The 17,079-nt window shown below is 43.0% G+C and overlaps 1 protein-coding gene across 6 annotated transcripts in view; it reads left to right on the plus strand.

The window, feature by feature from the left end:
• ATP2B1 (ATPase plasma membrane Ca2+ transporting 1) overlaps positions 1 to 17,079 on the plus strand; it is a 266,462-nt gene that overhangs the window by 200,628 nt on the left and 48,755 nt on the right. For all 6 annotated transcript variants that reach the window (XM_068276821.1, XM_068276825.1, XM_068276820.1 and 3 more), the window contains 3 exons: positions 9,061 to 9,298; positions 12,558 to 12,737; positions 12,814 to 12,901. In XM_068276821.1, coding sequence (XP_068132922.1) covers positions 9,061 to 9,298; positions 12,558 to 12,737; positions 12,814 to 12,901 — 506 coding nt within the window. The remainder of the gene's footprint in view (positions 1 to 9,060; positions 9,299 to 12,557; positions 12,738 to 12,813; positions 12,902 to 17,079) is intronic.

Below are 17,079 nucleotides of genomic sequence, written 5' to 3' on the forward strand. Positions count from 1 at the left end.
TATATCTTCCTTTAATTTCTTAAGGCGCACACATATTCACGATTTGTGTCACCTGTCTGAAGTGTGTAGAAATAGAGGTAATCCGCACTCCAATTCTTAAGTTGTGGGACGTGCCAGGATAAGGAATTGACAGCTATCGATTCCAAACTTCAGTAAATAGAGTTGAGTCCGGCACCATCCACTTTTTGCTCTTTATAATTTATTAAAAGATTGCTGACATATCATACGACGTTTCGGAGGATGCAACCTCCTTTATCAAGTTGTATCAGCATCTGACATATAACACACATATCACACTTTTTATAGTTACGCTTTACACAATGGTTAGCCTGTTGCTACATATGATGCCTTTAAGGGGAGGAGACTGCTTCTCTTAGTGATGAGAACTTTATTTAACATGTACTGTTATTTGCTTACATCGTTTCAGGCTTTATTGAGAGCGGGGCGAGCTGGAGTGATGCGTCCGCTTGGTTGCCTGGGGGGCGGGCGGATGATGACACGTCCGCTCTACCTCCCCGTGGCATGATACCGCCAGCAGGCGGAGTTATCTCCGCCTTTGGGGTTTGCGGTCTCCCCTCAGGTCCGCGTACGGGGTGGGAGGGGCCTGAAGTTATGTCATCTGGAGGCAGCTCGCCCATAGGTCGGCGCCATGCAGGGCGGCTTGGCGAGATAGCACACATTCCGTGCACGTTAGCCGCTCCCATTGTTTCAATGCTTGGAGACACAGCAGATATGCATATGTATGAGAAGTTCCCCATCAGGTCCGCATGGCGGATGCAAGGGGATTGGTCGCCATAGCGCGATAGCTAATGCTGATTGGTCAATTGTGTAAAGAGTAACTATAAAAAGTGTGATGTGTGTTATATGTCAGATGCTGATACAACTTGATAAAGGAGGTTGCATCCTCCGAAACGTCGTATGATATGTCAGCAATCTTTTAATAAATTATAAAGAGCAAAAAGTGGATGGTGCCGGACTCAACTCTATTTACCTGTCTGAAGTGTGATCTTACTAGTGACACAGCAGGGAATGAGCACTGTACAGGCACATGACTCTGGTATACCAAGTGACCTGTACTGTTGCTATGGGGAGGGTAGGAGGAACAATAGTGGGGCGCAATAGAGCAGATTTCAGCAGGCAATGGGAGCAATGTGCATGGCCATCGATGTGATGTGCTGGATGTTTATGCAACCTAAGGGGACTTCTGTTCTTGCTCTGGATTCATGGCTGGGATGGCCCAAACAGCTGCCTTGGCAGACTTCCATCTAGTATTTGTCGTAGCTTCAGGGACAGAAAAGTTGGAAAATGTTGCTACAGAAGAGACTTGTAGACTTAGGGCCCTTTTCCACTAGCGCGATTGCGTTTGCTGAATCGCAAAAGCGCAAATCACTAGCAATTTTAAAATCACTATGGTTTGCTAAATAACATAGGAATCGCGGTAGGTTATTTCCACTACCGCAATTCGATTTTTACACAAACGCAATCACATGGCGGAGCGATGCCGCAATTTTGCTATGCTCTGCAGTGCATAGCAAAATCGCAAACGCTATCGCCGGGAAAAAAGGATTTTTCTGAATCGCTAGTGCTTAGCGCGAACGCTGGCGATTGCAAGTGGAAAAGGGCCCTTAATGCGTCTTCCACCTTTCCATTGTGGAAACAGACTGCTTAGAATCTCCTTTAAGGGCCAGCTCCAAAGGAAAAAAAAAATCTACTTACCTGGGTCTTTCTCCAGCCCCTGACAGTCTATCTGTCCCTCACCTTGCCAGGTCAGCATCTTCTGTGCCTGCACGAGTGCACGGCCGCGCTGATTGCGCTCACGTGGCCTGAAGCGTAATGTCAATAGGGATAAATATAATGTGCATAAGATCAACAATTCAAAGATTCCATATTTAGTTAGGTAATTCAGATAATTGAATAGCAGGTACCCTAGTGGCGTTATCAGGTGAGTGACATGACTGCAAGACTGGAGTGGTTGCCTCATGTGACTAGTTGGGTTGGGGGGAGTGTGCCATTGTTACTGCAGGCAGGCCGCTGCTGCTGATAGGTCTGGATGTGGGGACAGAGCAGTGGTTGCAGAGACCTGGAACAGAGCCATGGTTACTGAATTCCACAGCATCTCCTGGTGAATGCCTTCCCCACTGTGTTATATGATGGAGATACAGACCAGGAAATATGATGTGTAGATGCTGAGAGCAGTGTAGTAATATGGGTGTGACAGGCATATCTCATTCCAAGTGCACGCACAGCCACCCCATCGTGTCTAAACCGATCATCAACAGGTGGCCCTCGGCAGCCTGCTGTTTTGCAGTCATAGCAACATCTCCCAATATATATATATATATATATATATATATATATATATATATATATATATATATATATATATATATATATATATATATATATATATATATATATATATATATATATATATATACTGTAATACCAGGTGGCTGGGCTTGGACAAAGTCTACAAACACCTAATGAAGCATCAAGAGTATTAAGTTACTGGAAAATAGCTTTCTTAGCATTAGGATTTGGGGAACTTTAAAGCTTACCTGAAGTGAGAGGAATACAGAGGCTGACATATTTTTATTTTTTTTAAACTATATATTTTCTGATTGTCCTGCTGATCATCTCACTATTTAGTCATAGACCCTAAAAAAACATGCAGATCTGATGTTTGACTGAAGTCTGACTGGATTAGCTGCATGCTCGTTTCAGGTGTGTGACTCAGACACTGCAGATTAGGACTTGGGGAATGTGTTGGACTGGTTTAGGGGTAGGGATAGATTACTATATGGGTTACGAATTATTAAAAGGGTCTGAGTGTGACCTATATTAACCACTACCCTAACGCAGATTATTTTCCCTTAAAAACCACAGCAATTTTCACATCACTCCTCCCGTTTATTTGCCAATAACTTTCACTACATATCACACTGGAATGATCTATATATTGTTTTTTTGTTTTTGATTTTTTACTGTAAATTAGACTTTCTCTTGGTGGTACTCTTTGCTAAAAATTTAAATTCCTATGCATTTTGAAGGGAATATGAAGAATATAAATTGAAAAAGTAATTAAATGCTTAGGCCAAAGGGGAATGGCCTAAGGTAGAGGAAGAGCACATGCTTGTCGGAAAAAGTGAGTTTTGAGGGAGGGCTTAAAGATATCAAAGGTTAAGAGTGTCAAATGTGTTGTGGAATGGCATTCCAGTGGAGGGGTGAAGCATGTGCAAAATCTTGTATATCTGCCAAGCTGCCGGTTTTATTTTATGGCAATGAAGGTGTGGAGGATGAGTAGAAGGCATCATGCTTTTGGGAGAACATAAGGAACAGTAGTCATTTTTTTTATTATTATTATTCATCCTTAAAGATGCATCACTAATCCAAGAACAAGAAAAATCATTTTAGAAATATTTTTTTCCTGTTGCAACTTTTGTAGTTTTACAGTATTTCATCACATTTTTATTTTTCAGATTTTTGTTACCCTGAATTGACTTCGAAGTGCTTGTCTTGGCAGGGTGGTTTGGAATGACTCGTCTCCCATGAATTATAACTAATAGTTCCAATTAAATATTTAAGAACCACTAAACATAAAGCCATACCTAAAAGCTTCCAGTAGCATGCACTTTTTAAATCCAAATGTAGCGTTTCCTCAAGCTGCCACCCATTTGTGCTTCTGCTTTCCAGTTTTGTGTTTCAGAGCTGGCTGACAATATGTATAGTTCCCAAAATAAAATCGTAGAAAACCTTGAGACTTTTATTGTGGTAAACAATCAGTCTGAAAAGCACAGTAAGTAGTTAGCTATGACCGGAGACAGAATTTTTTTTTCATTACAAATCCTCCTTTCTTTTATTTCTAGAACAAGGCAATAGCCGTAGCAGCCATACCTTCCCCAATGTGTCCCACCGCTTGTGGTTTTTTTGGGAGGTGGTAATTTTTTACCACTTTGTGACCTCCAGGTACTTGTTCCTTTCTGAGCAGTTAGTTTCAGGAAGGATTTGTAAGGCATGCAGACTGGAGAAATCAGATGGTCTGCAGGGAAGTTGAGCTTACTGCATTAGTAACTCCAACTGATTTAATTCTACTGGACAGGAGAATTATTGCCTTGTAGGAGGTGACATCACTGGTCACAAGGCACTATAGAAGATGTATTTGTATTCATACTTGGGAGACATGACTCCATTTGTTTTCTGGCAGCATGGCCTACAGTAACCCTTGTCGCCGCCTAAAGCCGATGTGTTCCACCATGATCCATCTCTCCAATGCTTCCTCCTTCAAACCCGGGGAAGAAGAGAGTATTGGAGTCATGTGGAATGCATGCAGGCTCGGCAAAATTCAGCAGCATGTTTTACTTACTGCTATTGACATTTGTTTCATTTTTAAAATTAACATTCTAAGTTTGTGAATGTGTACCTATGGTGCGAATATAATTTTATTCACTTCTCCTATTTTAATATTGTATATTGGAAACTCCCCTTGACTGCTGAGGTTTTTCCCCCTTTAGGACCAGAGCAATTTTCACCTCTCAGCTCTCCTTCCTTTCATTTGCCAATAACTTAATCGCTACTAATCACAACAAAATGATCTAGATCTTGTTTTTTTAGCTGCCAATTAGGCTTTCTTGAGTTGATACATTATCCTAAAAATTATTTTATAAATACATTTTAAAGAGAATCTGTATTGTTAAAATCGCACAAAAGTAAACATACCAGTGCGTTAGGGGACATCTCCTATTACCCTCTGTCACAATTTCACCGCTCCCCGCCGCATTAAAAGTAGTCAAAAACTGTTTTTAAAAGTTTGTTTATAAACAAACAAAATGGCCACCAAAACAGGAAGTAGGTTGATGTACAGCATGTCCACACATAGAAAATACATCCATACACAAGCAGGCTGTATACAGCCTTACTTCTGAATCTCAAGAGATCACTTGTGTGTGTTTACCTTCTGTCCCCAGCTTCTCTCATGCACTGAACATTACAGGCTTCCTGCAGACAGCTCTGCCTATGTCGTTAATTCCTTAGTATGTGACAGACCAGCTCCTTTCACAGCCTCCAGAGGAGGATTTTTATCCAGCTCTCTTCTATCACTGATAAGATAGCAGAGAAGCTGCTGGCTTATGTAAATAAAACACACACTGGAGTGTGCATAGAGGAACAGACCAGCACAGAAGAGTTGGCAGCCTTCCAGACACAGGCCGACAAGTCTGACAGGGGAAAGATACATTGATTTATTACAGAGATGGTTATAGTAGAAAGAGCTGCAGCAAGCCAGATCACATTAGAAAAGGTTTAGGAACTTGTAGGATGGTAGAAAAAACGTTGTAATTTTTGTTAGTCACTTTAATGGGAATAGGAAAAAAATGAGAATTTTCTCAATTTTCGGCCATTATAGTTTTAAAATAAAATGTTCTACTGTGGATAAAAGGATAAAAGCCACACATTTTATTTGTCCATTTGTTCTGGTTATTGCAAAGTTTAAAATATTTCCCTAGTATTATGTATGGCACCAATATTTTATTTGGAAATAAGTTTTTTTCAGTTTTGCGTTTATCACTTAATTACAAGCCCAGGATTTAACCACTTAAGTCTATCTCGACAGATATATCCGTCCAGATAGACTGTGCTGCTGCCACCGAGTGAGGTGCGCGCTCCCGCTACCTGCCGTTAATCAGTGAATGGGAATATAATTCCCATTCACCGATCTAAGTCCCCCACAGAACTGCCGCTTTCTAATCGGAGAGCACAGTATTTCTGCATTTTGGCGAATGAATGGGAGGTGAACGTTGCTCGGATGCATAAGGTTTTCGACGCTGTAGGCTGAAGTGGTTAAAAATTAACAGTAATATAACCTCTTGACATACATATTAAAGTTCAGTCCCTAAGGTAACTATTTATATTTTTGACTTTTTTTTTTAATGCAAAACATTTTTTGGGGTACTATGGGAAAGTATAGGAGGTAGGGAGTTAATTATAAATGTAAGTGTCTGTATTTTTATTAAAATGTAATTGTGTATAATTTTACTATTTGGCCACACACTACAAGTACGTGAATAATAATAGTAATGCGTGGAGGTGTTACTCTGGAAGATACAATGACGCAGGCATCTCCTTGATGCCAGCGATCATTGACACGGGGACTTAGATAAATGAATGGGAACGTAGTGAATGAATGGGAACTACGTTCCCATTCATTTATCTGCCTGCTAATGGGCAGTGGCGAGTACCACGCGGGATGGAGCAGTGGCCGTCCACAGCTGAAGACAACTATTTGTTCCTTGGACTTCAAATGAAGTTTCCCAGGACGTACTTATACTGCACCTGGTGCAGTAAGTAGTAGTTAGTTTGAAGGTTGTGTAAGAATTTAGCAATTTATATCAATCCCTTTTTTTTTCTTCTTTCTGGATGTTGTCCTAGCTTCATGCATGCAATTTTTGTGCTTTTTGTTGACTGGGAAGCATATTCTTTCCAAGTGTGTTCTTGGGTCTGTTTGTTGTACACCCACACACAGCAGAGCTTGCAGGATGTGTTTTAACATGTTCGTTTTCAGATTCAGATGTGACACAGTACACCATTCATTCTAGAGATAGAAGCAAGACTTTAACTGAGAACTTGAAATTATTTTTCAAAGAATTGTGTACTCTATCATTGGGTGCATGCTTTTAAATATTTAGCCATTGACCTGGCTTTTTTAGGGTTCACCGTATCAGGCACACACCATGAAGCATGAAAACTAGGAACACCAAGAGCCCCAATAGTGTAATATGTGCTGGTAAATGGTTACTAGATAGAGTAAATATTAATACTCATGAACCAGGGTTACCATTAGGCAACCACTGTAAAGGCAGGTGGGGAGATTTTCCTGACCCCTCTCAGGAATAAGAAGTCGCTCTCTGTCGATGAGAAAAAGGGGGTTCAACCCTCCACACAGGGTGGACTCAATATTATGCAGGAGAGCAGAGGCGCCAAAAGGATAAATTAGCTTAAAAACCGAATTCTTGGTAAATAGAGGCAGCACTGGTGGACTTACCTCCTCCAAGTAGACACCAGGGCTGTGGAGTCGGTACAAAAATCTTCCGACTCAGACTCCTCAGTTTATAAAACCTCCGACTCCGGGTACCCAAAATGGTAATGGCTCAGACTCCGACTCCTCGACTCCGACTCCTTAGTCTAATACTTACTAGGGCTGTGGATTTTGTGCAAAATCATCCGACTCCCGACTCCGACTCCTCAGTTTATAAAATCACTGACTCAGACTCCGGGTACCCAAAATTGCTCCGACTCAACAGCCCTGGTAGACACACGACTGTAGTAAAGACAGTCAATATAATTTATGAACTCGTTATTGCCTGATGAAGCGGGATCAAACCTGCGAAACACGTTGCATATTTAGAGTTCATAAATAAAATATATTGACTGTCTTTACTACAGTCGTTGTTGTGTGTCTACTTGGAGGAGGTAACTCCACCACTGCCACCTCTATTTACCAAGAATTTTGGTTTTTAAGCTCATTTAGCTTCCTTTTATCCTTTTGGTGCCTCTGTTCTCCTGCATAACACCATGAAGCGTGTGTTTATGGCACAGGCTCTGGAGAATTCCGGTAGAAGCTTTGGCATGATTTTTCACATGGAATAGATATTTGTGGATTTGTTTCTTGTTTAAAAGGTAGGGGAAACAGTAGTGAAAGGTTAGATTTATCAGCAGTTTATGGCTAGGTCACAATTAAGGATAATAATTCCATTCCTGTATGATAAAACGGTAGGATAGCTGTGTCCTGCATCTAGGCAGGAGGGAGCAGGACTTGGTGTCTCTCTGCAGTGACTGGGCAAAGAATGCGGCGCAGGTCCCCCAAAAGGTTGGTGTCTGTGGTTCACCAGTTATTGCAATAATGGACGTAATGTCTAAAAATGTCAAATACTAAACTGAAGCCCTATTCATAAAATACCTCACACTTAAAAACTGCAAATGCCAACTGAGTTGCTGTCCTATGTTGCAACACTGGAGTTGTGAGTTTTGAGACCCTGTCAATGAAACCTTTATGGGTGCTCCAGTTCCCCTTGTATGTCTTATAAATATACAGATTAAACTGGCCGTATAGCATGGTAAGAACTGTGCAAGACCCTAGACTCCTACAGGGGACAGCAAATGATGCACTTGATGCAATGTTATCTATAAAATACTGCATAAAATTGGTTTGCACTATATAAAAGTATAGTACTATCCTGCTTGCATTTGTTGTAGAAAACTTTGAACATAAGCACAAAACTGCTAACACAAGCCTGTTTGGTGACCTTTCATACACAGTGTGTCTGATTATTCAGCTGAAATTCACAAACATTCACTGGCAATTTGTGTCAGCTTTTGTGAATTGCTGTTGTGTATGCATTCAGTGTTGTATAAGCATGAGCTTATTACTATACTGTGACTTGACATTGTAGAAATGTTTATGGCTGTTTTTATAGCAACAGAATGTGGATACAGAAAGTATCTCTATGGCTATGCACGCTCTACACTGAAAAGTAGCAATTATCAGTGTAAAGTTTTGTTTTTTACCTATGAGAGAATTTGTGTTGAGCAGGTGAGTGTTCATTTGGGAATGTCTGCCACATGTACAAATTGAGTTTATGAAAGTTTTCAATCTTTTATTCGAGAATACAATGCTGGAAAGAAAACCTCAAAAAGGGCTGCTACAAAGCTGGTGCTTTTGAGGCAACAAGCTAATCTGATGTTCATTTTAACATCCGCCTGTGCGAGGGATCATCTAGTATGAATGACATCAATTCTGTGCAAAGATCAGTGTGTGAAAGACTGTTTGATAAATTGTCCTTCTAGGACAGCATTTGTTAGCAATGTGTGATCACTGAGTGACAACTATGCTTGGGAAGAGACCCGTTGTTCTGCTTATGCATGGCTATGAAAATGAAATACCTCATATACCTGATATTTGTCTGCTATTGAACAGTAAAAACTGACTATGCATGTACTTTTGGGATTTAACATTGAGATCCCTGGAGTGGTTAATTACATTTATATGTTGATGTTCATCCCATATAGGTGCTTCAAAATCATTAGTGCAAATGGCGAAGACAAAATCTTCAGACCAAGGGACAGAGACGATATGGTGAAGACAGTGATTGAGCCAATGGCATCTGAGGGGCTGAGGACCATATGTTTGGCATACAGAGACTTCCCTGCTGGGGAACTTGAGCCTGAGTGGGAAAATGAAAACGAAATTCTTTCTGGGCTCACCTGTCTGGCCGTTGTAGGAATTGAAGACCCAGTCAGGCCGGAGGTTAGTATATGCAAAAAAGCGTGGAAGTTGATGAATGAGTCCAGAGTGTCCAGACCACTCTTTGACACATTTGACTTTGATTACATCACACACTATACTATTTAAAGGAGTAATTCAGACATGCTACAGTGTACTTGCTTTCATTTACACTCAAGCTCTCTGGTTAGCAGAAGTACCTGGCTTGTTCTTGTCATTGGCGGGAAAGACACCAGGCTGCAAGTGAATCAGAATAAATTTTATTTCGCCAAGTAAGTTTGCACCTACAAGGAATTTGTCTTGGCAGTTGCTTAACAAACACAAACAATACAAGGGCAGACAATGTGTATATTACAAGTCAAGGACATAAGTATAGTGGCAGTAAGCAATGTGAGAATTGTTCATTTACAGTTCTGTGCTGATTACTATCAAGTCCTAACAGCTCTAACGTGGTTCAGCATTAAGTATGGCTACCGCTTGAGGAAAAAAGCTGTTCCTGTGTCTGGAGGTTTTGGTAGCGATTGACCGGAATCTTACTCCTGAAGGCATGCGCTGGAAGATGGAGTGAGCTGGGTGAGAGGGGTCAGAGGCAATTTTGGTTGCTCTTTTTCTGCACCTGCTAGCGTAAAGATCCTGCAGGGAAGGTAAGCTACAGCCAATTATCCTTTCCGCTGTTCGGATGATGCGCTGCAGCCTCCCCTTTTCTAATGCTGAGCAGGAGCTGAACCATACAGTCATAGATGTTATGGTGGATTCAATAATTGCAGTGTAGAACTGCACCATTAAATTTTGAGGTAGGCCAAACTTTCAGCTGCCGTAGATGGTACATCCTCTGTTGCGCTTTCTTGACAATAGTGACCGTATTGTTATCCCATTTTAGGTTGTGTGAGATCGTGGACCCAAGAAACTTGAATGACTCTACCTGGGTTATTGTGGATCCATTTATGGTTAAGGGGAGGTGCTGGGGGGGAGATCTCCTAAAGTCTATTATCATCTCCATGGTTTTGAGAGCGTTTAGTTCCAAGTTGTTGCTGCTGCACCAGGAGGAAAGCTGTCCCACCACATGCCTGTATGCAGATTAATCCCCGTTTTGTATGAGACCAACTACTGTTGTGTCATCTGCAAACTTCAGAACCTTAACAGATGGATCTGTAGAGATGCAGTCATTGGTGTACAGTGAGTAGAGCAGTGGGGAAAGCACACAGCCCTGGGGTGCACCAGTACTGACGGTCAGAGAGCTTGATGTGTGTTTACCAAGTCTAACACGCTGTCTCCTATCGGTTAGGAAATCGGTTATCCATTTGCAGATGGATTCAGGTATGTGTAGCTGGGAAAGCTTGCTGTGTAGCAGAGATGGCATTATGGTATTAAAGGCAGAGCTGTAATCTATAAATAAAATCCTGGTGTAGGTTCCTGGGGTGTCTAGATGCTGTAGTACATAATGCAGTGTTGTGGTAACTGAATTCTGTTAGTGTTCATTGAAAACTGAATAATCTGTTTTGGCTTAACATAAGGTAGACATAAATTTGGGTCTTAAGTGTTCAGGTGGCAGGCTGCCAAGAGCGTACAGCTGCCCTCTCATCTTCAGACTAGCGCATGAAATGGGGACAGAAGTATTTTGATGCTGTGCTAAAGAGAATATTTTCCCAAATCTGATAGTGAGCTAAGAAAAATCTTGCTCTGATCATGAAAGGTGCAGACGGTCACTGGAAATGGCAATAGCAGTTTACGCTTGGAAAAACAACTTTAGGTTATGACAGTGCTCATGAGAATGCTTGAGTTGGCCATACGTGGATCAGCAGCAGCCAAAATAAACATGTGGTTTATCACACCATGCACAGAAATTGATTTGGGAAGTGGCAATTGTCAATGAGATGCAAATGTTTGCGTGCACAATTATGCACCTTGACAATGGACCAATGATAACTTGGCCAGGTGAAATCAGATTGGTCCATTTTCAAGCTGCATACATTTGCAGAAACCTGCTTCAAATCTGAATTGCTAACAGTGCAGTGACCATCCCTAGAAGCAATAGATTTACCACCTCACAGTTCCAAAGAAATGTGGTAAAGGATTGATCAAACCTCTGCCTATGTGAACAAAGCTATCATAAATCCCAAGCCCTAAACAAATCTGCAAAAAAGAAAAACAGATCTTTTGTGTGGCCACTGATATATAACTGTGGTTGTCAGACTGTGCTGATCTGGCCCCTTAAAGTGGATCAGGGATGAACTTTTACTCATTGCATAATTGTTCCTTTCCTATTGTTTAAAAGGTATTCCTCAAGCCAAATACTTTTTTGTTTTTGTTTTAATACTCGAATTCCCTATAAACTAAACAAGCCATGCCCACAGGTTTTCAGAGAGCCAAGGTATTTTCAGACAGTAGCAAGGGCTCATGGGAGCTCAGTCTGAGCAGGAGGAGGGGGAGGTATTACTAGCCAGAGATTTCAGAGGCAGAGGGGAGGAGGAGGGGGGATTAGTTTTTTTTTTTTCCCCCACAGGCTGGGTGCTCACGATACAGATAAGCCTGCCTCTGTGTAATGTTTACAAACAACATGGCTGCTGTCATTGTATCACAGGAAGAAATAGTCATTTTCTATTGAAGCTGTTTCCAGCTAGATTTCCTGTGTAAACTATCTAAACTTTATATAAGATATATAAACAAGTTACTTGTTAGTTTTTCATCTCGGATCCGCTTAAAGGACCAGAGCCTTTTTTTCATTCTTAGGTTTGTGATCACTGTGGTTGGCTCGCAGTGATCACCTGGTAAGGAGCCAATGAAACTGGCTCCTTATTTATTTATTGTATTTATAAAGCGCCAACATATTACGCAGTGCTGGACATTTAAGTTTACAGACCACATTAGGGGTGGCATACAGCAATAAGACAATACAGGAATACATGCAAACTAGATCACAAACAGTAGGAGTACAAGGTAATGCTTAGTCAGACACTGGATGGGAACATGGAGATTAGGCATGTAGAGTTCACTCAGATCCATAGGATGGGTGTACGGTAATGGAGGTGCATGAACAGGTAGGAGACATGACGACGCTGCCCGAAGGCTTACATTCTAGAGGAAAAGGTAGGGGACCAGAATTCAGCTGCGGGTTTAGAGCTCCAGTGAGGCGGGTAACAATAAAAGGAAGCTGAGCTGTCACATGACAGCCAAATTAGCGGCTGCAGCATCTTCATCTTGGGTCCTTCCCGTCTGGCAAAATAAAATGTAAATTTTTTTACCTACCATACCTGTGTATACCTGTTCTGTCTCGCTCCTTCAGGTTCCTGAAGCAATAAGAAAATGCCAGCGTGCTGGCATTACAGTCCGAATGGTAACTGGAGACAATATTAATACAGCCCGTGCTATTGCCTCAAAATGTGGAATTCTTCATCCTGGGGAAGACTTCCTGTGTGTAGAAGGCAAAGAATTCAACAGGCGAATACGAAATGAAAAAGGAGAAGTAAATATACATAATTTGTTTCCACCACATTTTTACTTGTTGCCAACGGTATCCTAATACTGTTTCCATTTGGCAGATCGAACAAGAACGAATAGATAAAATTTGGCCTAAGCTTCGTGTTCTTGCTAGATCCTCTCCAACAGATAAACACACGTTGGTAAAAGGTAAGAATATTTTTTACTGTTGTAAAATTCTTCAGTTTTACCATTAAACAAATTCCTGGCCATTTAAATTTTTAGTGTTTTTATGTCAAAAGAAATGATCTATTGGGTTGTAAGAAAATGCAGATTTTGTGAAAAATCAGTGTCACCTCCTCCTTCCACCTGATTCTCTCTAATCTCCTTGTACCCCTTTAGTCTTCAAGTATACTTATTCAACACAAGATCACTGCGCTTACTGAACCCTGTAAGAGAGATCAAAGATTGCACATAGTGCCCAGCACTGTTTTCAACTCGTAATAATGAGCACCCCGTGCCGCACTCCAGGGGGTAGTGCCACCACCAGGATAGGACTAAAAGGCTCGGCTCCCCCTTTGTGGGTACACTCACCAAAAGCGCGTCTTGTTACACTGCGTATAACATCCACCTCCGTTGATCCGGCCAGCCAAGGAGTAGCAGAGTCACCGGATAACCATAAAATCCATTTATTAAAAAGATCACATAAAACTGATACAGGCTTACAAGCTTTTCCGTAACCGCTCACCGCGGATATTACTAAGCAGCACGGACAGCTCTGCCTGCACTTCCTCTTTCTGACGTCAGCGCGCCTCCGACTCCGCCCAGGGCGGAGTCGGAGGCGCGCTGACGTCAGAAAGAGGAAGTGCAGGCAGAGCTGTCCGTGCTGCTTAGTAATATCCGCGGTGAGCGGTTACGGAAAAGCTTGTAAGCCTGTATCAGTTTTATGTGATCTTTTTAATAAATGGATTTTATGGTTATCCGGTGACTCTGCTACTCCTTGGCTGGCCGGATCAACGGAGGTGGATGTTATACGCAGTGTAACAAGACGCGCTTTTGGTGAGTGTACCCACAAAGGGGGAGCCGAGCCTTTTAGTCCTATCCTGGTGGTGGCACTACCCCCTGGAGTGCGGCACGGGGTGCTCATTATTACGAGTTGAAAACAGTGCTGGGCACTATGTGCAATCTTTGATCTCTCTTACAGGGTTCAGTAAGCGCAGTGATCTTGTGTTGAATAAGTGTATTGTGGGGTGGAGTGACCCTTTTCATTGCTGCGATCCCCTGAATATTTTGATATTTTTCCAGTGGAGCGCAGTATCTTCGATATTGTTAGTCTTCAAGTATATTTATTCACCTATATTAAATCTGTTCCTAATTGCTCTGCCGGCATTGGTTTTCTTATTTTTCTTTAAAGAGTAAGGATCCCATGGCTGCCTCCTGTTTACAGGCACTACTCCATAGGAACTTATATTCTGTGTATGCCAGCTCCAATATCTTTGTGCTCTGCCAACTCCCTGCACCTCTCCCAGCAATCATCACACTGCTGCCCACTTTTAAATAACCGTTCTCTCATATATGGCAATGTGTGGGAAGCTTTCTGTCAGTTATGAAAAAAACAGAACTGGGGTACCCACTATACTGGTTGCCATGGATGAGACATTTGTAAACTGCCAACCGCACGGGTACCCTATCTTATAGTGACAAAATGTGGTAGTGCAGCATTACTGAGTAATTTTATGGAGGAATTGGGGCTTCTTCTAGAAGTACACTTATAAAATACCTGCAGTGATTGAAGAGTATTTGTACATACATGGGTGACAAAACTACTATAGATGTGGAATATATTAAGCATGCATGCTTGGCTCAACTGAGAGTGCATGTTCTTCCCTGTAGAGGGAGGAGTGAAGGTGAGCAGATATACCCCACCAGTTCACTTTTAAATAGGATTCTGTGGTGTTTCTTGGGGAAATTGGGTCTGATCAATTTGTTTTCCTTTTGATCAGTTTACAGTGAAGAGGTTGTGCTCATGCAAAAGTAACTGCTGTACAGTTTAAATGGAACAGCAACACATGCACTTTATAGTAAGAAAAGAATGCATGCAGCAGTACATTGTGTACGATAATTGATGTGCTACAGTTTCTTTCAGTGGTACATCTGGGTGGCAACCAGCCTTATCCCCTCCAAGCAAGGTCAGGGATGAGAAAGTTCCATGTTAATAATAGGGCTGTGGAGTCGGAGTTAAGGAGTCGGAGTAATTTTTGGGTACCTGGAATTTGAATCGGAGGTTTCACAAACTGAGGAGTCGGGAGTTGGATTTGGATGATTTTTGTACTGACTCCACAGCCCTAGTTAATGTAACCTTTCACAGCATTACAGTTATCAGTCAAATCAATTGGCCATAGATCTGTTGTTAGAAAAATGTTTGGCTAATAAGAAAAAAACTAAAACACCCAACTTCAGTTCTGTGGAATAAAACAAGTATGGCAGAGATTTGCAATCACGTAGAACTTCCAGATTTCCTAGCTTAGGGCATTCCCTCAGGAACTGATGTCAAGTAGCTTGAGGACCTTATATAGGACACAGAATACTGTAGTTGGAAAGTTCTGCACATGGCTAATGGTACTATGGCTAACAAGGTATGAAAGGAGTTGGAAGCTCTTTGGATGCCCACATTCCATTTATAATGGTTTGTAGTGATGATACCACTAAGCAAGGCCAACATTTTCGGACCACCATAGGGTCACTTTATCTGGGCAACAAAAGAAAAGTTAGAGGAAGTTACTAAAATAGAACTTTACTGAACATTAACCACTTGCCGACCGCCTTAAGCCGATGGGCGGCGGCAAGGGCTGGGTCCAAACGACCACAGTACGCCCATCGGTGGCGGCGGGCGTGGTTATGCGGCGATCGCGTAATTTGTGACGCGATCAGCCGCTGGCGACTGGCTCTGCCCCCCTCGCGCTGTAACCCGCCGGCCGTTCGGAAGCGCCGGCGGGTTACTAGCACCCGGATCGCCGCACGCAATATGTATAATAGGCTTTGTAATGTATACAAAGCCTATTATACAGGCTGCCTCCTGCTCTGGTGGTCCCAGTGTCCGAGGGACCACCAGGGCAGGCTGCAGCCACCCTAGTCTGCACCCAAGCACACTGATTTCCCTGCCCCCTGATCGCCCACAGCACCCCTCAGACCCCCCCTGCCCACCCCCCAGACCACTGTTTGCACCCAGTCACCCCCCTAATCACCCATCAATCACTCCCTGTCACTATCTGTCAACGCTATTTTTTTTTAAACCTAAACTGCCCCCTGCTCCCTCCTGGTCACCCCCACCCCTCAGATTCTCCCCAGACCCCCCCCCCAGACCCCCTCCCCTGTGTACTGTATGCCTCTATCCCCCCTGTAATAACCCCCTGTCACTGCCACCCATCAATCAGCCCCTAACCTGCCCCTTGCGGGCAATCTGATCACCCACACCAATAGATCGCCCGCAGATCCGACATCCGATCACCTCCCAAGCGCATTGTTTACATCTGTTCTCTCCTCTAAACACCCACTCATTACCCATCAATCACCTCCTGTCACTGCTACCCATCAGATTAGACCCCTATCTGCCCCTAGGGCACCTAATCACCCACCCACACCCTCAGAACGACCTCAGACCCCCCTCTGTGTACCGTATACATCTATTCTCACCCGTCATTCCCCCGTCATTCACCCGTCATTCACCACCTGTCACTGCCACTTGTCAGATCAGACCCTAACCCGCCTCTTACGGGCATCTGATCACCCTCCCACACCATCAGATTGCCCCAGACCTACCCTCAGATCACCTCCAAAGTGCATTGTTTACATCTGTTCTGCCATCTAATCACCCACTGATTACCCATCAAGCACCCATCAATCAGCCCCTATCACTGATGCCCATCAGATTAGACCCCTATCTGCCCCTAGGGCACCCAATCACCCGCCCACACCCTCAGAACGCCCTCAGACCCCAGCCCTGATCACTTCACCAGTGCATTGCTTGCATCTATTTCCCCCCTCTAATCACTCTTGAGACACCCATCAATCACCTCCTGTCACCACCTGTCACCCCCTAGCACACCTACCCATCAGATCAGGCCCTAATTTGCCCCGTGTGGGCTCCTGATCACTTGGCCAAACCCTCAGATCCCCCTCAGACCCCCTTCTGATCACCTCCCCAGTGCATTGATTGCATCTATTTCCCCTCTAACCACCCCCTGAGACACCCATCAATCACCTCCTGTCACCCCCCTAGCACTCCTATCCATCAGATCAGGCCCAATACAACCTGTCATCTAAGAGGCCACCCTGCTTATGGCCGGTTCCACAAAATGTGCCCCCTCATAGACCACCTGTCCTCAAAA

This window comes from Hyperolius riggenbachi, chromosome 3 (genome assembly GCF_040937935.1).
Source record: "Hyperolius riggenbachi isolate aHypRig1 chromosome 3, aHypRig1.pri, whole genome shotgun sequence".
Taxonomy (NCBI): Eukaryota; Metazoa; Chordata; class Amphibia; order Anura; family Hyperoliidae; genus Hyperolius; species Hyperolius riggenbachi.